General features: G+C 59.5%; 3 protein-coding genes across 3 annotated transcripts; 2 read left to right on the top strand and 1 right to left on the bottom strand.

Moving 5' to 3' along the window:
- Positions 1-738: 738 nt before the first annotated feature.
- ANKRD65 (ankyrin repeat domain 65) lies at positions 739-3,015 on the bottom strand. Its single transcript, XM_052654208.1, is given in 4 exon segments — positions 739-1,146; positions 1,921-2,455; positions 2,682-2,962; positions 2,965-3,015. Coding segments are annotated over 4 exon segments (1,275 nt in total).
- A 2,968-nt stretch (positions 3,016-5,983) lies between these two features.
- On the top strand, positions 5,984-7,294 carry TMEM88B (transmembrane protein 88B). The gene is made up of 2 exons (XM_052654271.1): positions 5,984-6,259; positions 7,070-7,294. The coding sequence occupies exons 1-2, from the start codon at positions 5,984-5,986 to the stop codon at positions 7,292-7,294; spliced, it is 501 nt and encodes a 166-aa protein (XP_052510231.1).
- A 6,520-nt stretch (positions 7,295-13,814) lies between these two features.
- VWA1 (von Willebrand factor A domain containing 1) lies at positions 13,815-18,996 on the top strand. Its single transcript, XM_052653915.1, has 4 exons — positions 13,815-13,930; positions 15,019-15,576; positions 17,203-17,481; positions 17,592-18,996. The coding sequence occupies exons 1-4, from the start codon at positions 13,864-13,866 to the stop codon at positions 17,927-17,929; spliced, it is 1,242 nt and encodes a 413-aa protein (XP_052509875.1). The 5' UTR covers positions 13,815-13,863; the 3' UTR covers positions 17,930-18,996.
- Positions 18,997-23,452: the final 4,456 nt, after the last annotated feature.

Here is a 23,452-nt window from a genome sequence, read left to right as displayed (position 1 = left end):
AACAGATTCTTATGCCTTATGTCACCAAAGGTGGGGGGCACACCACGCTGCACAGAGACATGGGCAGGAGCACTGGTGTTGACCGGGAGGCAGAAGTAGGGGCCCTGGAAGGCTCAGGCCTTTATTGGGGTTCTGGCAGGAACGGCAGGGCAGGGCAGGGAAACAGTTCGGGATTGGTTTGTGTGATAATCCACTGGGCCTTGGTGCACAGAAGCATGTCTGGCCCTGGGTGATTCTGGGCAGGAGGACGTCAGCTGAGCACATGAGAGAAAGCAGTTCAGGGGTGGGTCAGGTGGCAGGGGAGAGGAGAACAGCTGGCCGTTCGTTTGGCTCCATCATTTGTGAGCGGGCGCTAGCAGACAAACACTGAATCTAAGGAAACACAGTAAGAGCGTCAGCATGCACAGAGGGCACACCCGGGGTGACACACCCACGGTGGAGAGGCAAAGCGGAGACCATCGGGTTTCGGTCAGTTCTGTCACGACTCAGGCTCTCCACTGCAGAGAGTGGAGAACGCCTGAGCTGCAGGGGTGAGTGGCTCTGGGAGTCAGTGGAGCTGCTCCAGGCCCAGCGACACATCTGTTGCTCAGGCTCCAGCCACTGCCTCTGTCTCCTCTAGGAACCTCTGGGCTCTTCTCCCCTGCACCAGTGGAGAGAAGCCTGAGCGCACCCTGAAGGCCATGGAAGCGCAGAGCCTTTCGTCTTGCTTTGGCCCTGCCACCCCAGGGCCCTGTGCCCCTAGGACTCCTCCTGCTCTCCACAGAGGGCAGGCCACAGGTCCTGGGCCATATCCCCCCACCGTGTCCGCAGGGTGGGGCTGGCCCCTCGGCTCAGCAAAAGCTCTGCGGTGGGGCCATGGCCATGCTCCATGGCGAGATGCAGGGGGGTCTTGTGGAGCCAGCCAGCGGCATTGACCTCTGCACCCCTGTCCAGGAGGTGGCCAGTGACCTCTATGTGGCCTCCCCGGGCAGCGTGGTGCAGGGGGTTGAGGCCCAACAGGTCCCGAGAATCCACCTCTGCTCCCCAGGCAGCCAGCAGCTGGACGGCAAGCAGATGTCCACCAGCAGCAGCCCTGTGGAGTGGAGAGCGGCCATGCCTGTCTGTGAGGCTTGGGTCTGCCCCGTACTCAAGCAGCACCTCCATGTCCTGGAAGAGAAGGGGGCAGGGGCTAGGCTGCTGGCTGTGTTAGCCACATAACACCCAGCTGCCCTTGGGCTCTCCTTTCTTGACACTGCTTCCTTATTTGGTCACCCTGATGCTGGGAAAGATTGAAGGCAAAAGGAGAAGAGGGCAGCAGAGGATGAGATGGTTGGAAAGCATCACCAACTCAATGGACATGAACTTGGGCAAACTCCAGGAGATAGTGAGGAACAGGGAGGCCTGGTGTGCTGCAGTCCATGGGGTTGCAAAGAGTCAGACACAACATAGCGACTGAACAACAACAACAAATAGCACCTATGTGGGCTTCCCAGGTGGCACTGTGGTAAAGAACCTGCATGCCAATGCAGGAGACATAAGAGATGCGGGTTTGATCCCTGGGTCAGGAAGATCCCCTGGAGGAGGGCATGGCAACCCACTCCAGTATTCTTGCCTGGCGAATCCCACGAATAGAGGAGCCTGGAGAGGTACGGTCCATAGCGTCATAAATAGTAGGACACAATTGAATCAACTTAGCACTCAGGCACGACACCTGAAGAGGCTCTACTTGGAGACTACCACTGCCCCCTAATGATCCTGACTTGCTTGCCGCCCATCCTCCCTGCTGGCTGAAATAGGCTTGCCCCTTGCACAATAAATATTGATGCTGCCACCCTGCTCCCTCCGTGGGCTTCCAGGAGCCAATATCCAAGGGCGGCGGGGGTTGGTAGCTGGCCCCTTTCCGCCACCCGCTCTATCACTCGGAGGCTGGGCCAGGATTACCTGCTGGCGGCCCAGGCTGGCCGCGACGCCCAGCACAGTGGCCCCCACACCGTTCCGGGCATCCACCAGCACCCCTTGAGCCAGAAGGAGACGAAGCGCAGTTGCGCGCCCAGCCTCGGCCGCCACGAGCAGGACGCCATCTAGGCGCACGCCACCGTTCGCCCCCAGCAGCTCGAGCACCGCCAGCTGGCCTCCCGCGGCCGCCCAGTGCGCCGCCGTCCAGCCGCGCGCGTCTGCCGCTGTCGGGCCCGGTTGCGGCGCTGCCAGCAGGTGCCCAGCCATCAGCGTGCGGCCCAGCGCGGCGGCCCAGTGCAGCGGTGTGAGGCCGGCCAGGCAGCGTGCATTCGCCGGCGCCCCGCGCCGCAGCAGCAGCTCTGCCACCCGCGACGGCCCGTGCCAGGCAGCTTCGTGCAGCGGTGTGCGTCCCCCGCGGTCTGCGGCTCCAACCTGAGCCCCGCGCTGCAGCAGGAGACGCACCAGCGACACGTGGCCGCGCAATACAGCCAGGTGGAGCGGAGTCCGGCCCGCGGGGTCCCTGTGGGGCAGGCATGGGGGGTGAGGGTGAGGGCTGGATCCGGAACCAGGCCACTGTCCCCGGTCCCTGTCCCCTACTGGGGAAAGAAACTCAAACTGGCTACCCTTGCCCAGGAAGGACCCCCTCTACCTACTGGGAACCGCTGCTTCCCCCTCCCACTGAAGGGACAGCAGCCACCACCCCGCTAGATACCTGCGAAGATACCTGGTCCTGCCCCGGGGCTCACCTCTCCTCCACACTGGCCCCTTGCCGCAGCAGCTGTGTCACCAGGCCCGTGTGACCCTTCCACACAGCCTGCAGCAGGTGCCCCCAGGCCTGTGGGGTGCTGGGCCCCTGTGTCCCAGCTCCCAGAGCCTCCTCGGAGCCCAGATCCAACCACCGCAGTTCCTGCTCCGGCCCTGCCTCTGTCAGGCCCTGCTCCCCAGGCTCTGAGACCCCAGAGTCCATCTGGAAAGAACATGAATCAGGCATGGTTGCTGGAGGCCCAGGCTGGCCCCAGTCCAGTCCTCTGGCTGGGGGTCCTCTGTATGCTGTCCTGGCCCAGCCACAGGACCTTCCATGAAACTCCTTCCGAAGGAGCTGAGGTGGGAGATCTGTTCCAGGATGGTTGTTAGCTCGAACTGCAGTTGGGGCGGGGGAGAGAGGGGCAGGGCAGGGAAGGGGGGGCCTCTGGGGGCCAGGCGAAGGGCCAGCTCTCCACACTGTTTACCCAGCAACTTAGGGGGAGGCCCTGCCTGCCACAGCCTGTGTCCCAGCAGCCTTCAGCCCCTGCCAACTGCCAGGGCCTCTGACTTGTCCTCCCTCCCAGGAGATAAAGCCAGGCAGGCAGGAACCTGCCCATGGACTACAGCTCCTCGCAGAGCATAGCCTTTGATGTGCCACGATTTGCCCTCCAGGAGGCACCCACATGCCTTTCCTTGGATCCCTTCCTCTGGCCCTGCCCCCCAGCCCCACTCCTGTCCCTGCTGGCTAAGACCAGGCCGAGTGGACCAGGTGCCAACAGCCGGCAAAAGCCAGAAAAACAAGGGTGTCAGCTCTGTGTGCCCTGTCTGCACAGGATGACCTGGGAAGATGCTGAAAGCAGCAGGGCCAGATGACGGGACACAAGGACACGGGGTGGGGTGGGAAGGGCACCCTGTTGCTGAGAAGTGCCCGTATCCTGGGGACTGGGGGACTATCCTATCCCTCATTAGAGCCAGGGAAGCTATAAACTGTCTCCTGGTGGCCTCTCCACAGGCAGAAAGCAGCAAGAAAATGGGCTGTGAGGTCTGTCCCTGCAGCCTGTACCACAGCCAGGGCACTGCAGCTTGTTCAGGTGACCACTGGATGTCAGGGCGCCTACATGGAGCTGTTCCCCAGGGGCAGAGGCTCTGTTGGTCTCGAGCATGCAGGGCCCACCGCCAAAGCTCAGCTGTTTGTTGAATGAGTGAATGAATGAGTGGAGGACCAGAGGAGAGGGCGGGGCTTAAAAGGAGATGAGACAGAGATCCTTGCTGTCTGAACTCTCTCCACCCAAAGGTTATCATCTGCAGCATTTTTTTTTAACCCCAACTTCATTATCAGAAAGATCCCCTGGAGAAGGGAAAGGCTACCCACTCCAATATCCTGCCCTGGAGGATGCCATGGAATGTATAGTCTATGGGGTTACAGAGAGTGGGATGGGACTGACTGACTTTCACTTTCACTATCAGAATAAATAGTTACTGTGCGATCTTTCACGTGTGCACCAGTGTAAATAGTTTAATTGCACACATATGGGCAGTAGGGCTTGGCATGCACTGCCGGAGACCTCAGCAGATTTCCTGGCCGAAGTGTCTCCACTGATGCTGAAAGCTCAGCTTCTCTGTGCACTGGTTCCAAATCGAATCTCAGAGGCAGAGTTTGGGTTGAAGTAGAAAAAGTGAAAGTGAAATCAAATCGTTGTGACCCCATGGACTGTAGCCTACAACTCTCCTTCGTCAATGGGATTTTCCAGAGAGGAGTACTAGAGTGGGTTGCCATTTCCTTCTCCAGAGGATCTTCCAAACCCAGGGATCAAACCTGGGTCTCCCACATTGTAGACAGATGCTTTACCATTTGAGCCACCAGGGAATGCTGTGGGAGTCAGCCTTTTCAACCTTCAGGTCCAACTGGTCTGGGGTCTACATGCTTATGGGCAGTAGTCCATTGTTAATTGTTAACTTCTCCCACCTGGAGGGGGTTTCGTTATTTGCAAAATAACTCAAAGAAATTGTTGTGTGTATCCCTTGATGGGAAACAGGACCTTGCCCCAAGGCTGCTCCTGATGTTTTCTCTCTGGTCTGCCATTCCCTCCCTTCCCTAATGAACAATGGCTTGAATCTGCCCATTGGAACTCAGGGAAGGTCGTGGAGGCTGAATGAAGGCTGTTCCCTATAATCAGATAAATGGGGGACACAAAGGCTTTGTGCCCAGGAGCCCCACACAGTGCCACCACCAGCGTCCCTTGAACGAATTGTGCACTGTCACTATCATCGTCTGCATCCCTTCCAGGTGAAAGGGTGCTGGTGAACTTGAGAGACCTGGAAAATGTTAGGAATGGAAGGGATGAGGCAGACTGTGTGGGAAGGGAAAGAGAAACTTTCCCATCTGGTATCACCCAGCCTCCTTCGTCCAGCTCCCAGACAACCTACTCAGTGTTTAAGTGTCAACTACTCACCTAAGTGCCCTTTAAAATGCTGTAGGTTGTGCACAAAACCGCCAGGAGACTGTTAGGTGCTAACTATATTTTGGTAACATTTGGAGAAATTAGGGTTTTTGGAAGGGCTAAGAATGCTTTTCCCCTCTTACTTGAAATAATGGAGTACACACTCCCCCTGTTTTCAGGATGGATTGGATTCTGACAAAAAGGATTCCTGTGGTGGCAGCTGACATTATTGAGCGCCTACTGTGTGCTGAGTCCCACACCAAGCATTTCACATGCACTGCTCATGTGCCTTCTCAACAGGCTTGCATCTTTGGGGGCTGTTTCTCTGATGCTGAGAGGGGCCAGGTGTGGGGGATGAAAGGACCAGGGGGACTAGGGCTGAGAGGTGGGTTGGGTGTTGACCTCTCTGAGGCAGCTACTGATGGGGCAATTAATTGCCAGTTGAGACTGATGAAATGAAGTCATTGTGTGCAGGGGCTGGAAGCGGGGAGAAGGCAGGACCCAGAGGGAGGAGGGCCCAGTGAGGAGTTGTCAGGACAGCTGTGAAGGCTCTGACCAGAGCACGCAGGGGCCGGCAGAGAGACTGGCCAGGGCCAGAGCTGTAGGAACCCGGCAGAGAGAGAGGGTCAGCCTGGCAATAGGGACCTGCCGCTCAAGTGTGGCCCTGGAGACGGATGGTCAGGGGTGGACCTACCTGGGCCAGGGTCCTGCCCTCCAGCTAGGTTCACTTTGGTTGCTAGAATCTGAGCAGAGATCTGACCTGGTGACCTAGGGTTAAAAGGTTACTAATCTGACGGGGGTGAGGGGCTTCAGTCCTCCCACGTGACTGCTGCTGTGAGACCACCAGGCCCACTGCTGAGGGCATGAGTGATCAGGAGAGGGAGACAGAGGAGGATGAGGGACAAGACCCTTCAGACACAGCACCCATGCTGCCCCGGAGGCTTCCTGACCGCCAGGCTTCAGACCTGATGTCCCCAAGGTGGGCAAGCCTGGCTGCCCAAGGCCTGGGGACCCTGCTGCTCCAAGGATGGGCCCTGGCCCGGCTCCTGCTCCACCTGCTGCTGCCTGCAGCTGTGTTCCTGCTGGTGCTGCTGCCTGCAGCTGCCGTCGTGTACCTGGGATTCCTGTGTCACTCGAGGGTGAGCTAAGCCTTCCCTGGGCAAGACTGGGGAACTGTCTGGGGTCCTTGAGGAGTGTGGGTGCTCCTCCCTAAAGAGCCCTTTCTTCTGCCAAGCCCCCCGCCCTCCCATGGGCCACAGCAAAAGAAGAGCTTTTGTTTGCCAACAAGGGGATGGCTGTCTCCCTTGTTTGAGGCCTCTCAGCATTGTACCAGGGGCCACCAGGGCCTGGACAGCTGGGCAGGGTGGGGAGAGGAGAAGGCTTCCAGGAAGAGGAGATAAAGATATTATCTGATTTAACCAGTCCACAGCCCCCACCCCTCAGGCCCCCCAACACAGCCCCTCTGAAGACCCCTCCTACCCGGGGATGGGTTTCCCCACCTGTGGAATGGGCTACGGCTAAGTCTGGGATGGGGAGGGTATAGGCAGGTGGGCCCCGTGTCCCTCTTTCTGTAGGCATACAGCAGGGGAGGGGAACCAAACGCTGGCTGCAGAAGAGAAGGTTAATACCAGCTGGCGGCACCCCGACGTACGGCTTCGGGGTCAGATGCCAGCGTAGGGAAGGACCATGGAGAGCACAGAGGGGAGGAAGGCGGAGGTCGGGGAGCCAGCGTGCTATTCTCTGAGCCTCTCCTCAGGGGACTCCTACTCGGGTCATTTACCGCCTGGGTCCCCCATCTCCCAACCTCGGCTAGGAAATGTCTGGCCCACAGCCAGCCCCAGCCCCCGCACCCTACCCATCCTCCTCTGTGCTCTGTCCGACCTCGGGCCCCGCCCCGGAACTGAGACCCCCCCCCCACCGCCCCGCCTGACCATCCGCCCGGTTCTCAGGTCCACCCGGCGCCCAGCCCCGCGTGCCGCGCGCTGCTGTCCGACCGCGGCTCCGCGGCGGTCATCGTGTCGGGCTTCCTCTCGCTGCCTCCGCTGCTGGTGCTCGCCTCGGCCGCTCGCGCCCACCTGGCCCGACGCCTCCACTCTCTGCTGCCGCCCCCCACTTGGAGCCCCGGACCCCGCCGCCAGTCCGACGGGGAGAAGCAGCGCTGCGCCTGGGTGTGACCCCAGACGCCTCTTCAAATCCCGGAGGCCCTCGAACTACCCCGTGTCCCCCATCAGTGGCCCCAGGCTGGCGAGCTCAAGGGTCTGCGTTCAAATCCCTGCCCGGCAAGCGCGAGCGCAGTGCTCCGACGTGCCGCGAGATGGCACCGGACTCTCCCGGAACTCGGCGGCCCTTCCCCACCCTCGCCCGACCCCACACTCCCCGCAGCAGCCGAGAGGCTGGGACGCCCCCCAGGGAGCAGGGAGATGGCCCTCAGAGAAGAGATGCGAGGCCAGACTCTGAGAAAAGCGGCCTTCCTGGCTTCTGCCTCTGGGACTACCCAAGGCTCCTGTGCCCCGACCACGTGCAGACCCTGCGGGCCGCCGTCTGGTCAGCGAGTTGTAGAGCTGAGGAGACTCGCTCCGGCGACTTCCACACTCCACGGTCCCAGAGGTTCAACGGCCAGAGCAGCAGAGTGTGCAGGGCTCAGCCGGAGGCCTGCGTCAGCGTTAGAGCAAGAGCTCTGTCAGTTCCTCTAATTTTGAGATATTTTCCGTCTTTTGTGTTTTTTGCTTTCAAGCATGTTTCTGGTTTATTCCTTTGGTACACAGTGTGTTGGTTTCCCGTTCCTAGGGATTCACATCTTTCATCAGTAATGGAGAATTCCCAACCGTTATTTCTTCACTTCTGCCTCATTCATTCCACATATTCTTTCTTGGGAAACACCTACTACATTAATACTTCCTGTGGTCCTATTACTTCTGTCAGTTCATCTCTCTTCTGTGTCTTCCTTCTCGTCTCCCTGTGGCTGCACGTGTTTTAGGCAATTTCCTCATCTTCCTCTTCTAGTTCACTAAACACTAGTTGTGTCTAATCTGCTGACTGTCCTTCTATCCCAAAAGAGCCTGGCGGGCTAGAGTCTATGGAGTCCGGAAGAGTCAGACACGACTGAGCAACTAAGCACACATCTACAAGTTATACTGTCTGTGTGCTAAATCGCGTCCAATTCTTTGCGACCCTAGGAACACTAGCCTGCCAGGCTCCTCTGTCCATGGGATTCTCCAGGCATGAATACTGTAGTGGGCTGCCATGCCCCCCTCCAGGGGATCTTCCCAACCCAGGGATCTAACCCCTGTCTCTTAGGTCTCCTGCATTGGCAGGTAGGTTGTTTACCACTAGCGCCACCTGGGAAGCTCAAAAGTTACACTACTCATGTCTTATTCATTCACATCTGATCATTTCGATGGTCTCGGTGCATGGATTCCAGCAGGAACATTTCACACGGAGTTATTTTATAGTCTGCACTTAGCAACTACGCTTCCTTTGCCTTGGGGTCTAAATCTGTTATTTGTTGTTTCTGCTGGCTCAGTAATTGCATGTTGTTTCTTTGAATGTTTGTACTTGGTAAGCGTCAGCCCACACCTGTGAAAATTCTGCCGTCATGTCCCTCCAGAGAGGATGCCCTTGTGAGGCATGCCCAGCCTGTGTCCCTATTAGGGATCTGGTTGGTAGCCTACCATGCACGTGGCCTGTGGCCCTCATGCGGTGTGGGTCTCCATCCTGTGTTCGGGGAATTCTCTGCTTTCCTGTTTGTTTCACTTCAGCCTCCTGGTTTCTGTTCACTATTCTTCAGTTTGTTTATTTATATACTTCTTTTCAGTGTTTCTTGGAGGGGAGGGGGCTTGGAGAGATCTACTTCCTTGTAAGCCCAGCAGTGTATTAAAGATGTATTTGTTGTAATTTGTTCAGAATCCAGTAATAGCTAGAAGACCTTGGGAAGGTCCTAGCACACTGTGTTGCCAGCAGGACTCCACCTGTGACCAGGAGACTAGGGTCCAGATGTGCCCAAGGTTCAGACTCAGCTGTGGCTTGAACAGAGCCCAGAGCGGGCTTGGCTCAGGTCCAGCAGGAGTCCTTGGGGTTTTCCAATTGTCTGTGGCCAGTCACACGGGAGCCTGGCTGGCTGCCCCATGCCCAAGGAGAGCTTTCCCGGTCTGAGACCGCCCTCCTTCCCCTCCTGCCTAGGGTCGGGCTGCTCTGGCCAAGCGTTGAGGATAAGGGCTCTCCTGAGGATCTGCCTGGCCCTGGAGTCATCAAAACAACAGCTGGGCTTAGTGGGGGTGGGGAGGCCACCCTGGGGAGCTCAGCTGCTGAGCTGCCTTTCAGAAGGTGGATCCTGGCTTCCCAGGCCTACCCAAGCCCCACATGGCCTTCAGCTGGCCCTGGGGACAGCCTGCCTCAGCTCTAGCTACCACCCACTCACAAAAGGAACGCTTGTGGGGGGTTGTAGAAGGTTGATGGAGGAGCCTAGTGGTCTCCTTTGGGGCGTTAGCTGTCAGGGTGGGGAAAGTAGAGGGTAGAGGCCTTGAGCTACTGGGTGGGTCAAGATGAGACCCTCACTTTGGGAAAAAAAATCTCTGCAAGCAGCTGGGCCCTTGCCCAGCCATTGTGCACCTGGCCGTGGGTGCATGTGTGTGTGCATTGTGTATGGGTATACGTGTGTGTGCATGTTAGGGCGTGCCTACATTCTGTCTGCCGTCCCTCACACCCCTGGCAGGCTTTTCTCCAGACCCCACAGGTGTCGAGTCTGGGCTTTGCGAGGTTTCCTGATCTGCCCAGGGCCGTGTATTCACTCACAAAGTATTTCCTGGCAACTCAGGTGTCTGCAGGCACACCCTGAGTGGGGAGCAGCTAGGAGGGGCCCATTGTGTCCCCACAGCTGGCACCCTGTGACAGTTGTGAGCCCTGTCCCCACACAGGCATGTCAGCCAGAAACAGCTGTGATGGGTGGGCTGGGGAGGACTAGGCAGAGCCCCCTGCTGGCTCTGGGGCCTGAGGTCCCTCCCCCTGCCCCAGGGCCTCACCCCCACCCCCTGGGGAGCCCCCTACCAAGGTGTGGACACAAATCTGTCCTTCCCTGCTCTCTCCTTCCCCACACAAGCTTGCCAGGACCCTGCTTGGGGCTGAGACAGGGCATGGTAGTCACTCTCTGTTGCAGAAGGTTCCAGCACAGGGAACCCAAATTAGGGAGGGGGGGGTCTCACCTCATGAAGGGCCCCACTGTGCAGTTTTTGCACAGGCTGAAAACCCAGGAACAACTGGATCCCCTCCTGCCTTTCTGCCTCCAAGCTCCCGCCCTTCTGCCTCTAGTCTACAAGGCTTGATATCACCCTCCCCCTGGGTTCTTGCCTCCCCCATGAACACTGCCACTGTCCTTCTGCCTCCCAGGCCTCCTTACTGCCCTCATACATACTGGCAGGCCCTCATCTTGGAGCCCTGGTACTTCCTCTAGCTCCTGCCCACCTGCTCTGACATGACCCTATCCTCCAAGGGGAAAAATGAGTAGACACGTATTTTTGCAAGCTTGCCACTTCCCATCCCTCTTCTAGCTTGGCAGGGCTGGGAGGACATGGGCTGAGCCCAGGGCCTGCATGTCCCAGGGCCTGTGCGTCCCCAGGGTAGAATCTGTCATGTGACTGGGCCCAGCACAGAGATAAAGGATAAGTGCAGCTGGGTTGGCACCCACCCTGTGACCAGGCTGCCCACCTGCCACCCTGGGTGTCGCTGGCTGAAAGATTGGGTAGGGGTTGTCTCTGGGGCCACAAGGAACAGGCTAGGGCACTTAGGAAGTGAAACAATGGGACAATCAGACCCCCAGGACTGGCCCTCAGGCCCTGGCATGTCCCTGACCACAAACAGGCAGGTTGAGTCTAAAAGAATGTGTGGGTGGGGCAGCGGGGCGAGTGGTGGTAGGCCACCCCCTCCCTCTGCTCCTCCGACTGCTGGGTGTGGTCAGGGGGCCTTGAGCTTGGCCACTCATCCCAGGCCCACAGGAGGTGCCCCCCACTTCCAGTTTTTGTGTCTCCCAGCATGTGTGGGTGCCTGAGTGAGGTACAACTGACATGAAAACCAGCAGCACAGGCACCCCCATGGGATGGGGTGGGGCCAGGCCACTCTGCCCCTCAGGCTCTAGGCTGGGGTCAGGGGTGGGGTCAGAGGCCCCGGGAGCTGCCCTTTTCCCTGGGGTCAACATGACCACAGCTAGCTGGGGACAAAAGGCCCTTCTTCTCCGAGTAGGCGTGGATGGTGCGGAGGAGGGCGCATTCCCGTGGACTGGCTGGGGGCAGGGACAGTGCCTTGGAGAGCAATGTTGTCCCTGGGTTTTGTGGATCCCCATCCATCTGCTTGTGGACCAACAGGCAGGGTGGGCGAGTTCTAGGAAGTGACAACTGGGGACTCCCTGTCCCTCCTCCTCATTCCTAGGACACCTGGGTCAGGCAGGGGCTGGCTCCGGTGGAGCGAGAGGCATGGGACTGGGGCCAACTGTGTCCTGGCCCCCTCTGGTCCTTTTCTGCCCCTCCTGCCCCCGGGCCTGTCTTCCTTCAGAGAGGAGGTTTCCAGCCCATTATATTTGTGCTTCCTCTGGTGTCTGCCTCAGGCCAGCCCTGGTCTGGACTACTACACACCCCGGGCTGACCCCCAGGTTCCCTAGGAACCTTTGTCTCCCCATGTCTCCACTGGGCGAGGGGCAGGGTAAAGGAGACTCTCCATGATGCTGGCAGCAGAGCCGGCTGAGCCACAGGGCAGATCAGGGGGCCTGAGGGGCAGAGCTGACCCAGTGAGGGTGGGATGGTCTTAGTCTCTCGGCGAGCAAGTCAGAGCTCAGCATGAGCATCAGGAGGGGCTCTCAGCCAAAGCAGGTGGCTGAGCTCAGCCAAGGCTGGAGAGAGGCCCTTATCACCACTGCCGAGGCCAGGTCCCCTGTCCTTTCTCCCCCTGATGGAGAGCTGGAGGGAGGAGGATGCCTGCTTCCTCAAGGGCTTGAGTAGTGGCCAAGAAGAGCAGCTCAGTTTTTCCAGAAGGGAAACTTCTCTGTCAGCCCAGCAGCACAGCCGAGGTGTGACTCTGGGCCCACCGCTGGCCAGGAGTGGGGAGGCCACAAGGCAGATCCAGCATGGCCTGGTGCCCTGCTAGTGGGTGCCCAGCAAGGTGAAGGATAAGCCAAGTGCGTCTGCATGCATGTACTTGGGTCAGTCCCCCGCTGGGCCCCCAGATTGTCTTCAGCTGTCTCCCCTCATGGCCCCATATCCAGAGCAGCCCTGCTCAGCCTCATCTGCTTGAGGGCTGGGGGCCAGGAGCCATTCCTCTGGGTGGTACACCCTGAACTTTGGGGGTTCAAGCCCACTGTCGCCCCCCGGGGCCCAGGCGGAAACACTAGGCAGTCTCTGGTCCTAGCTGAGGCCTGAGGTTTGTGGAGCTGAGCCAGCCCCGTCACTGCCAAGATTCCCGGCAAGGGGGGGGGGTGTGGCAGGGACACAGTTCTCACTTGTTCCTGCCCCAGCTACTCAGGCTCAGCTGAGCTGCTTCCTTTTTTAGACAAAGTCAGAGCTCCGGCCTGTCTCACAGCTTGGCGTCTCACCTGACAGAAAGGGAGGAAGGAAAACCATTGAGTTTCATCCGTCCTCCGGGCTGAGCACCTCCTGACAGGGGGGAAGGGAGGGGACATCCTGGCAGAGATGGCCTGCCGCCTCCCCATGAAGACCTGTGCCCCGCCACCCCTCACTGAGCTCCTCAGAGAGGGAGTGGCTGAGACAGGGCAATGGTGACCCCAGAGGAAGGCATCTTAGGAGGGAGGAGGGCAGTCCTGCCCACAAGACTCTGCCAGCCTCGCCTCACCTGAGGGCAAGGAATTTGCCCTGGAGTGGGGGGGGGGGGGGGAGGGCTGAGTGTACCTCAGGAGGCCCCCTGCAGGCAGCCACCTCTGCTCTGGTCCAGCCAAGATCGGAGCTGCAAGTTTCCTGGTCACAGTGAGTCCCTGGAGGGCTTCCCCAGTGCACTGCTGGGGAGGGTCTATCCTCAGTCCTGGAGTTTGGCCTCAGCCCTGGCCCTGAGCCTCTTACTGGGGACAGCTGTAGGCCCAGCATGGTCATATAGGACAGGCCTGAATCAGCCATCCTCGGCTGTATGCCTCTTCCTCCAAGAAGCCTGGTGAGGTGGGGTCTTTGTGTCCCCTCAGAAACCCCTCCTTGAATGTCTGAGGTTTTTTCTCCTCTCCCAACTTTCTAAGTTCTGCCCTCCTGATCTCTGCTTTCATACACTTGCCCCTTCCCAAGCCTTGTTTTTGGTGTCACCCCCACACTCTCACACCTCCTGGGGCTCTCTTGGACTTGGCTTCAGGGACTCCCAGCGCTGAGGATACAAGGACAGCAAGCCTAGGGATGATCCAGCTTGGTGGCTCCCTGCTCTGCTCCTGGCTGGGGAAGGGGGCAGGGGGTAGAAGCAGGGCAGACTCCAAGGCCTTACAGCCCAAAGGGAGACCGAAGAGTTTATGTGTGTGCGTGCCACGCGCGTATGAATGGAGCATGTCGCCGCACACCTGGGCCTCGCGAGCTTGCGCCTCCCAGAGCCAGTGCTCCTCCGGACGCGGGGCAGCGCGCGCGCGCGCCTCCGAGGGACCTCGGGGCGGGCAGCGGTGGGCGGGGCCTCCAGGGGGCGGGGCCCGGGTCCGACCCGCGCGGCCGCGCGCCTCACATCCCAGGAGCGAGCGAAACACCAGTGCAGGGAGAGGGCTGCCGTCCTGTCGCGCGCGATGCTGCCCTGGACGGTGATCGGCCTGGCTCTGAGCCTGCGGCTGGCCCGGAGCGGCGCGGAACGTGGTGAGTGAGGCGGGAGGCTGGGTCAGGCTCGGCTCTCTGTGCCCGTCCACCCTCTGATGTCCGCGCTGAGCCACGCTCTCCTTCCGCTGCTCGGGGCCGGGGCGGCTGGCAGGGGACCCCACCCACGTGAGGCGCAGGCCCCGCCAGCAACTCGGCGGGATTTTAGGGCCTGATCGGAGGAGTGGGAGGTGCCAATCGGGGACGCTTGTTCCTGCCTCAGTTTTGCCTTTGCTTGGAATGACCCTTAGACGAAGGATGGTAAGAGGGTTGGCGTGGTTCAACTAGGTTGAGGGAAACTGAGGCCCCAAGGCTAGTACCAGGCCCGAGACACCCCAGGCTGCTGTCTGCTCGTGACCCAGGGGCCCATCTGCTCCCTGGGGAGCGGAGAGCAAGGGGTAGTCTCCCGAGGGGTGATCCGGCCCTCAGGCTGCTGCAGCAGGTAACCTGCTTCCTGGGTCCCGACAGAGCAGAGGATGGGGCCCAGGCAGGGATGACATCATCTGTAAGTGGGGTCAGGACTCCAACCCAGCCTTCTGGACTGTGGGAGAGGCTGCAGTCAGTGCTCTGTCTTCCCCGTGCCTCCTCCCCTGTCCTCAGTCTCCCCAGCTGCAGAATGCCTTCACCCCACCCGCCACTGGTTGCCTTACCTGGAGGGTGAGCTGTGTAGACTACTTCTAGGAAGCCAGGCCCCAGTGGCCCAGACTTATCCACCCACCACTCCTGGGGGCGGGGCCAGGACACTGAGCTCCAGCCCGCCCAGATTGCGCTGAAGACAGGGAGGGGGTGGGGGCTTGGAGGGGTCAACTTTCCTTTGCAGTTGAGACAGGAGCCCAGAGGGACCCCCTGGTATGTGGCCAGGGTGTAGAAGTGGAATTGCTGAGGGTTTAGACCTCCTGTTGGCTTTACTGCCCCTCTCCCGCTGGGGTGCCATCCCAGGACCTTTGAGGTGTAGCTGAGCTGGCCTTCTGGGCTTCTTTAGGTAAGGGCGAGTGACAGCTTAGGGAAATTTCAGGCCCTGGGGGTTCTGCCGTGGGTGTGGGGCTGTCTGGGGGCCACCACCAGGGGCTGAACCTTCCCCTCTTCCCCAGGCCTTCCGGCATCTGCCCTTCAGGGGGACCTGCTGTTTCTGTTGGACAGTTCAGCCAGCGTGTCTCATTATGAGTTTTCCCGAGTTCGGGAGTTTTTGGGGCAGCTGGCAGCCCTGCTGCCCGTGGGTCCTGGAGCCCTGCGTGCCAGCCTGGTGCACGTGGGCAGCCGACCGCACACCGAGTTCCCCTTCAGCCAGCACAGCTCAGGCTCAGCTGTCCAGGACGCCATACGGGCTGCAGCGCAGCGCATGGGCGACACCAACACTGGCCTGGCACTGGCATACGCCAAGGAGCAACTGTTTGCCAAGGCGGCAGGGGCCCGGCCGGGAGTGCCAAAGGTGCTGGTGTGGGTGACAGACGGCGGCTCCAGCGACCCCGTGGGGCCCCCCATGCAGGAGCTGAAGGACCTGGGGGTCACCGTCTTCATCGTCAGCACTGGCCGGGGCAACCTCTTGGAGCTGTCTGCCGCTGCTTCGGCCCCCGCTGAGAAACACCTGCACTTTGTGGATGTGGATGACCTGCACATCATCACCCAGGCACTGAGGGGCTCCATCCTCGGTAGGTGGGAGGGGGCCTGGGGAACCCCAGCTGGGAATTCGGGAAGAGGGCTGGGAAGACTCCAGGAGGAACTCACATGCCTGGAGCAGAGGCCAGGGCTGCACACCCGGCTTCTCCAGGGACACACTCCAACTGGTCACCACAGAGGTCCCACCACCTGGGCAGAGGACAGAGGACAGGTCTGAGGAAACACCTCCAGGTGAGCTCCCTACTGGAGAGTAGGGGGTTTGGTGAGGTCTGAGGGACCCAGGGGCTAGATCTGAGTAGATGTGCCTTGTGGATATATGGAGAGGTAGAGAAGGAGGTTTCAAGCCTGAGAACTCTGCACATGGGCCCACCATGCCTGGAGGAATGGGGAGGGCCACGGCAGGAAGGGCAGAGAGTGCCCCCAACCAGAGCTGGGTCCCTACTTTCCCCAGGGGAAGGGGGTTTGAGCGAGACTGCAGTAGGCATTGCTGGAAAGGAGGCTGGGCCTGGGAGAGCCTGCTGCAGGGGCTAGCAGCTCCCCAGGGACTTTCTTCTGGATCCCTCTGACCCAGCTAGTGAGAGGGACAGGGAGGAGAGGGAGGTGGAGTTAAAGGGCCTGGTCACTGGCAGGGTTTGCTGTAGCCACTGAAAAAATGCCAACAACCCAGGGTCTTCCTGAATTTTGGTCTGCAGTTAATCATCCACTTGAAACCAGAAGGAGTTGGACTGTGGGTTGGAGGGAGGTAGAGGGTCTTTCTGAAGATCTGCTCCAGGGCACCTGGCCCTGGTGGCCCATGGGTCAGCTGCTAGGGTTGAGCCTGAAGGGGACAGCAGGAGAAAGGGCAAACAGCTGGAGAGGAAAAGTCCAAGGCTGCAGGGCAGTGAGGCAGTAGGGTGGCTCTCCTGGGATTGGGGGCAGGGTGTGTGGCGATGGGCAAGGGGAGTGCCAGCCAGGCAGCTGGGCACCCAGCATTCACAGCATCGGGTCCTGACTTAACCCTGTGTAGACATCTGTTAGCCTCACCCACCTGCCAGGTCACTGAGATGACCCTCTGGGGCTTGGCATCAAAGCTCAGGAGTAACGTTTGGGGGTCCCACCCTAGAGTCCCCCCACCACACTCTCCTCCAGGTCCAGCTGCCCTTGGGCTTGTCACATCTCTCCTACCCCTCAGGACATTCTCCAGTAGCCTCTCCTCTCCTAGCTGTACTGTGGGCCTCCTTTTCCTTGACTCTCCAAAGCAGAACTGATCCTTGACCCCGTGCTGTTCACTCGTTCTGCCCAGAGTGGTGGGGAGGGCATCCTCTGACATCATTTTGAAACCTGCCACCCTTGAGGGCCCGTTGTCCAGCCCACTGGCCTGAGTGCTGGGTGGGAGGTGGCCGCTATAACTCTCCACTGGTCTGAGTTTGGAGCTGAGGTGGGGAGGGAAGCTCCTGAAGCGGCCGAAAGCGGGGGAGGTGGGGGGGCTGGTTGCACTCATGTCCTTCCTCCAGCCTGGCGCCAGCGCGCTTTGGCGGATCCTTAGCATCTGGTAGGCGTGGCCGAGGCTAGCCTTGCTCCCGCCGCTCCTGCTCCAAGGCTCTGGGAGTCTACCCCGAGTCAACAGAGACCCGCACGAGAAGCCACCTCTGTCCTCTGACCCTCTGCACCCCGCTCAGATGCAATGTGGCCGCAGCAGCTCCATGCCTCCGAGGTTACGTCCAGCGGCTTCCGCCTGGCCTGGCCGTCCCTACTGATGGCAGACTCAGGCTATTACGTGTTGGAGCTGGCGCCCAGCACGGATCCGGGGGCCGCGCGCCGTCAGCAGCTGCCAGGGAACGCCACGGGCTGGGCCTGGACCGGTCTGGACCCAGACACGGACTACGACGTAGCTCTGGTGCCAGAGTCCAACGTGCGGCTCTTAAGATCACAGCACCTACGGGTGCGCACGCTGCCAGGTGAGGCGGGGCACAGGGCCGGGCGGGCTGGGGGTACGGGTCCGGCCGAGCGCCGCGGCCCGCTCCTGCTCACGGGCACTTCTCGCACCCCCACCCCCACGCCCGCGCAGAGGAGACCGGGCCGGAGCTCATCGTCGTCTCGCACACCAGGCCGCGCAGCTTGCGCGTGAGCTGGGCCCCGGCGCTGGGCCCGGACGCCGCGCTCGGTTACCACGTGCAGGTCGGGCCCCTGCGGGGCGGGGCCGCGCAAAGCGTGGAGGTACCAGCGGGCGAGAACAGCACCACGCTTCAGGGCCTGGCGCCCGGCACCGCCTACCTGGTGACCGTGACCGCAGCCTTCCGCTCGGGCCGCGAGAGGGCGCTGTCAGCCAAGGCCTGCACGCCCGAAGGCGAGCTCAGCCGTGCCCGGCGTCCCCAGCCGCAGAGGACTGGGGGCCGGGAACCGTGAGCCGGTCGCGCCCGCGCACCCGAGGGCCCCCCTTCTCCCAAGCCCGGTGGGTCTTGACCCGGGGATGGGATGCTGTCGGCCTTAGGCCCGCGGGACCCCCGCGCAGGAGCGCTCCCCGCTCCGGCGTCCGCCCTCCAGGACGCAGCCTCGCCTCACCTTCCGCCGTAGCTATGGCAGCAGCGCGTGCCGTTGCGACTCCCTTCCCTGCCCGGTCCAGACCTGGGCACTCGGTGGTGTCTTTTGGGCAGGATTTAGCGGGGAGATGGAAAAGGCGTCAGGGGGCCCGTTGAGAACATCAGACTCCAGATGGCTCTGGACCCAGGGCCACAGGGCGTCTGGGCAGCCGGGCCTCCCACTTGTGTTAGAGGCCAGCACCTCTGGTGGCAAAGGCTGGCATCTGTTTGAGGGAGCTTGGTCCAGATGGCCGTTCTGAGTCCCCACCAGCCACTCGGGTCCAGGGTGGGAAGGGAAGGAGCTGGCTCTGGCCAGGTCCCAAAGGTTTTCTGGAGGGGATAGTGTCAGGAAAAGGGGCGGGAAAGTGCTGGCAGTAGATCCTGTGGTTAGCAGCTGGGTGGCTGGAGAGGCAGTCTTCACTGGCATGCTCAGCTGGCTTGGGGGCAGTGCTTTGCTTGCTGGGAACAGTGGCCCTGCCTTCCTCCCCAGAATCCTCGTGGGCCCAGCCACAGCCTCTGGGACCCAGGTGGCACCTTTTGGGAAGAATGTAACAAGAGCCTGGCATTCAGGACCCTGGATACAGGAGAGCCTGTTCCTGCAGGGCCCCAAGGCTGGCACTTGCAGGGGGTTTTCCCTTTGCTGGGTGGAGGGCCTCTGTGCTGGGGCAGGGACAGGCCAGGTGCCTCTGGGTGCTGCACCCCAGCCGTCCCTGCAGTGTCCACCTCCTGTCACTCCTTACTGTGCTGGGGCCACCAGACAAGTCCCAAGGGCGGGCAGTGCTGCTGCCACTTGGCCCCACAGGCACCTCCTCCACACCTGCGCTGACTCAGTGCTCACTTTTCATCTTCCCCACTAATGACCCAGCCTTTACAACAAAATACAATAAATCAGATGTAAACTCAGCCCTGCAGTCTCCTGAGAGTGCTTTCAGTTCAGTTCAGTTCAGTTCAGTCGCTCAGTCGTGTCCAACTCTTCGCGACCCCATGGATCGCAGCACGCCAGGCCTCCCTGTCCATCACCAACTCCCAGAGTTCACTCAAACTCATGTCCATCGAGTCGGTGATGATATCCAGCCATCTCATCCTCTGTCGTCCCCTTCTCCTCCTGCCCCCATCCCTCCCAGCATCAGTGTCTTTTCCAATGAGTCAACTCTTCGCATGAGGTGGCCAAAGTATTGGAGTTTCAGCTTCAGCATCAGTCCTTCCAATGAATACCCAGGACTGATTTCCTTTAGGATGGACTCGTTGGATCTCCTTGCAGTCCAAGGGACTCTCAAGAGTCTCCTCCAACACCACAGTTCAAAAGCATCAATTCTTCGATGCTCAGCTTTCTTCACAGTCCAACTCTCACATCCATGCATGACCACTGGAAAAACAATAGCCTTGACTAGATGGACCTTTGTTGGCAAAGTAATATCTCTGCTTTTCAATGTGCTATCTAGGTTGGTCATAACTTTCCTTCCAAGGAGTAAGCATCTTTTAATTTCATGGCTGCAATCACCACCTGCAGTGATTTTGGAGCCCCCCAAAATAAAGGCTGACACTATTTCCACTGTTTCCCCATCTATTTCCCATGAAGTGATGAGACCAGATGCCATGATCTTCGTTTTCTGAATGTTGAGCTTTAAGCCAACTTTTTCACTCTCCTCTTTCACTTTCATCAAGAGGCTTTTTAGTTCCTCTTCACTTTCTGCCATAAGGGTGGTGTCATCTGCATATCTGAGGTTATTGATGTTTCTCCTGGCAATCTTGATTCCAGCTTGTGCTTCTTCCAGCCCAGCGTTTCTCATGATGTACTCTGCATAGAAGTTAAATAAGCAGGGTGACAATATACAGCCTTGACGTACTCCTTTTCCTATTTGGAACCAGTCTGTTGTTCCATGTCCAGTTCTAATTGTTGCTTCCTGACCTGCATATAGGTTTCTCAAGAGGCAGGTCAGGTGGTCTGGTATTCCCATCTCTTTCAGAATTTTCCACAGTTTATTGTGATCCACACAGTCAAAGGCGTTGGCATAGTCAATAAAGCAGAAATAGATGTTTTTCTGGAACTCTCTTGCTTTTTTGATGATCCAGTGGATGTTGGCAATTTGATCTCTGGTTTCTCTGCCTTTTCTAAAATCTTTACTCCTTGTCAAAACACACCAGCCCCGTGAAAGGTTTCAAGTAAAAGAAAGGGCTCTGGTAGGAGAGGCTGGTACCCCCACCCGGTGCTGGGGAGGAGGGAGAGCCATCCCTTCCCAGCACTGGGTTGCAGGACACTGTGGCCCCTCTGTGCACCTCCTCTTCAGAGAGTCCAGGCCCTGATTCTGAGGGCATTGCTGGGATGTACCTCTACTCCCTCAGCTTCAGTTTGGCTATGCTGCCCCCTGCTAATGGGAAGGAGAACCCCTAATCCAAGCAACTGCAGGGCTGAGAGGTGGTCTTGGGGCCCCAGATGGCAGCTCAGTCTGCCTGGCCTGGTGAGTATATTGGGGGAGGGGGTGGCTTCTAGCAAGCTGATCTGCCACCATTTTCCCAAACACCTACCTCTGAGCATCCCATGGCCCCCACCCAGGCACCCAAGGCCTGCACCACCCACCAGGTCAGTGTGCTTGGTGTTCCTGTGTCCCGCCACCACACACACACACTGCTTGTATGAGCAGGGTGGGGAGCAGGGCTCAGATGGTGAATTAACCCCAGGGCAGATGATAGTGCCTGTCCAGGCCAGGCTTGAGGGCCTACTGGATAGATGTTTTTTCTCCTCCATGTCCCCCCATCCCCTTGAGGCAGGCCCAGGGAAGCCTGGCACTGTGGCCTGTGCCACTGAAGGTTTCTGCTTGCACCCTGACTGGTGCTCAGTGGTCAGCTGAGGATCAGAGGCTCCTGTGATCTTAGCAGGAGATGGCTGGTGAGCCTGAACATCAGGGTCCCAAGGTCCCAGACAGCACTGACCAGGGCCTGGACCCCTCCTCAGGCCTGAACCTGGGCCTGACCCACCCCTGAGGGGCAGGATTTCCCCTGTGGAGGCCTGAGTTCCCCACCCCGATCCCTGGATGCTCTGTAGGTGCCAGCCCACTAGGCACCCAGAGAGTGCCTCCTTCCATGCTGCACCCACAAGCCCACCTTGCAGCGCACTGCACAGGTGACAGGAGAAAAATCAGGAGTACTGACAGGCAGTTTCCCAGGGGTTCAGTCACACGTTAGAGACGAGTGGTGAGCCCCTTCTCCCCAAACATGCTTCCATCCCTGAGAGAGGGCAGAGCAGCTGGAAGATCCAGCCCTCCTTCCTGCCTCGCCTCATCTCTGCTGGACACTGAGGCCCCGAGAGAGGAGCCCTAGGTCATCTCCAGGCCTAGGAATGCCACTCTTGGCAGCCTTTGAAAGTGCGGCCTTTGCATCATCCCAGGCAGTTCTCAAAGGTCTTAGAGTCCAGGCTGCATCTGGAAAGTCTCCAGGAAATAGCTTTGTCTTGACCCCACCCCTTCCCTCCACCTCCCCTGACTGGCTCCATGGTCCACTCTGGGTCAGGGCCCAGGCTGAGGCCTGTAGGGACTTACACGTGCCACTTCCCAAGGCAACTCATAGCATCCCTGCTCACCTGAAAGTCAGGGCCGGCAAGAGGTCATGACCTACAGGGCCAGGTCGATGCAGCAGGAGTAGGCTGGGCGGGGGAGGAGCTGCTGCTTCCTGGGGGCGGGGGGTGGGGGGCGCACCTCGAATAGAGGCTCCTCTAGTGGTGTTGGGTAGGCATGGTTCTTACAGGTGACTGCTGCTCCCTAATTTGACAAGGATTTCCTGTGTGGGATCTTCACTGCAGCCAGGACTTGCCTGACAGCAGGAGTTTGTGAGAGCCAGGTAATGGACAAAAGCCATCTGTGAGGAGGCTGGATGGCCACTGGATTTGGATCTAGGTCTCCGGGAGGTGGATGTCCAAGAGCGGGTGGTACGGCTGGCGGTGTCTCCCTGCAGCAGGAGCTGTTTCCACGGTGGCAGTAATAAACTCTGTCGAGCCAGGGCCAGAAGCCCAGCCGCCCTGAGAGACGTGTGAGTCCTCATAGCCTCCTGCTGGGGTGAGGGGGCAGTTCAGGAAGCTAGAGGGCGACAGCTGTGTGTTTGTGCTTTTTTCCTGGGATGAAAAAATTTTTTCAAAGTCCATTAAAGCAAAAATGTCAGTGGAAGTCAGCTCTCTCTAGAGGTGAGTGTGGTAAGGTGGGGACCCTCTGGGAGACCCCACCCCACAGATTCCAACTCTTGGGCGGGAGGCGGACGCAGCCCCAGCAACTCAGTAGTTAGGGTGAGATGTGCTTTTGGCTGCCAGCAGTGGGCAGGGGGCTCTAGGGACAGCCCCCTTCTCAAGGAGGGAGAGAGGCTGAGGTTTCCTGGGCAGGACCACGTGGGACGGATGCGACCCCTCCTCACTGACCAGGGATTAAAATCCCTGGCACTCATCACTCACATTTCAGAAGTGTCAGGGAATACACCCACAACAAATTATGTCATCCTAGCCGTAGACACGAGAACCTGGCAGGAAGGAAAGTCCCCACCACCACCGTTCCCCCCGATGTGTGCGCAAGCACAGGGACAGTAGGGGTGGCCAGAAGCTTGCCTGACCCCATGACAGCAGTGTCCACAGGAGCTGAGGCCTTGGCCACTCCACTCTGGTGCCACACAGCACGTGGGGTGCTGCCCAGAGGAGGCGGGTGAGAGCCACAAGATTCTCAACTCACTGTATGCCCAGGGTCCCAGCCAGCTCCCATCTCCCTTCTTCTTCTGCTCCAGGGCCAGCCTCTGCTGGATGAGAGGGCACTCGAGGCCAAGCTGGGTGGCTCTTCCTCCAAGAATCACTCCCGCAGGTGCCACTCACCACCACCCCCAGATGATGCTGGGGCTCCGTCAGTGCCACTGGGCTTGAAAACTTGCTTCCAAGTTCTGTCCAGATCATGCAGCTGACCCTGCTTTTCTGGGAAGGGGCAGGCCAGCCAGTGCTCATGGCATGTCTCCTGGCCTCAGCAGAGTGGGCAGGCAGCTGTGTGCCTATGCTGAAGGGCCCCCACCCTCCATGCTTCTGGGGACGGCCTGGCTCTACTGACCTCTGTTGGATGAGCCTGTCGGTCCAGCTGTGGGGTGGGGGGCAGATGGGGCATGGCTCCACGGGGAAGAGGACAGTGTCTGAGCATCTGAGTAGGTGGCCACTCACCAAGGGCAAACGGTGCAGGAAGATGAGGCTGGGGGCAGAGAGCTTAGGCTTGGCCCCAGGACCCTCTCCAGACCTGAGCCCAAGACAGCCCATCTGAGGGCTCGGTGCTCAGCTCTTGTTCACCCCAGAGCCAGAAGGAGGGGCTGCAGGGGCCAGAGATCCCAGCACTGCTTT

This window comes from Budorcas taxicolor, chromosome 16, assembly GCF_023091745.1.
Source record: "Budorcas taxicolor isolate Tak-1 chromosome 16, Takin1.1, whole genome shotgun sequence".
Taxonomy (NCBI): domain Eukaryota; kingdom Metazoa; phylum Chordata; class Mammalia; order Artiodactyla; family Bovidae; genus Budorcas; species Budorcas taxicolor.
The sequence above is the reverse complement of the archived record's forward strand: the minus strand, read 5'-3'. Positions and strand labels throughout refer to the sequence as shown.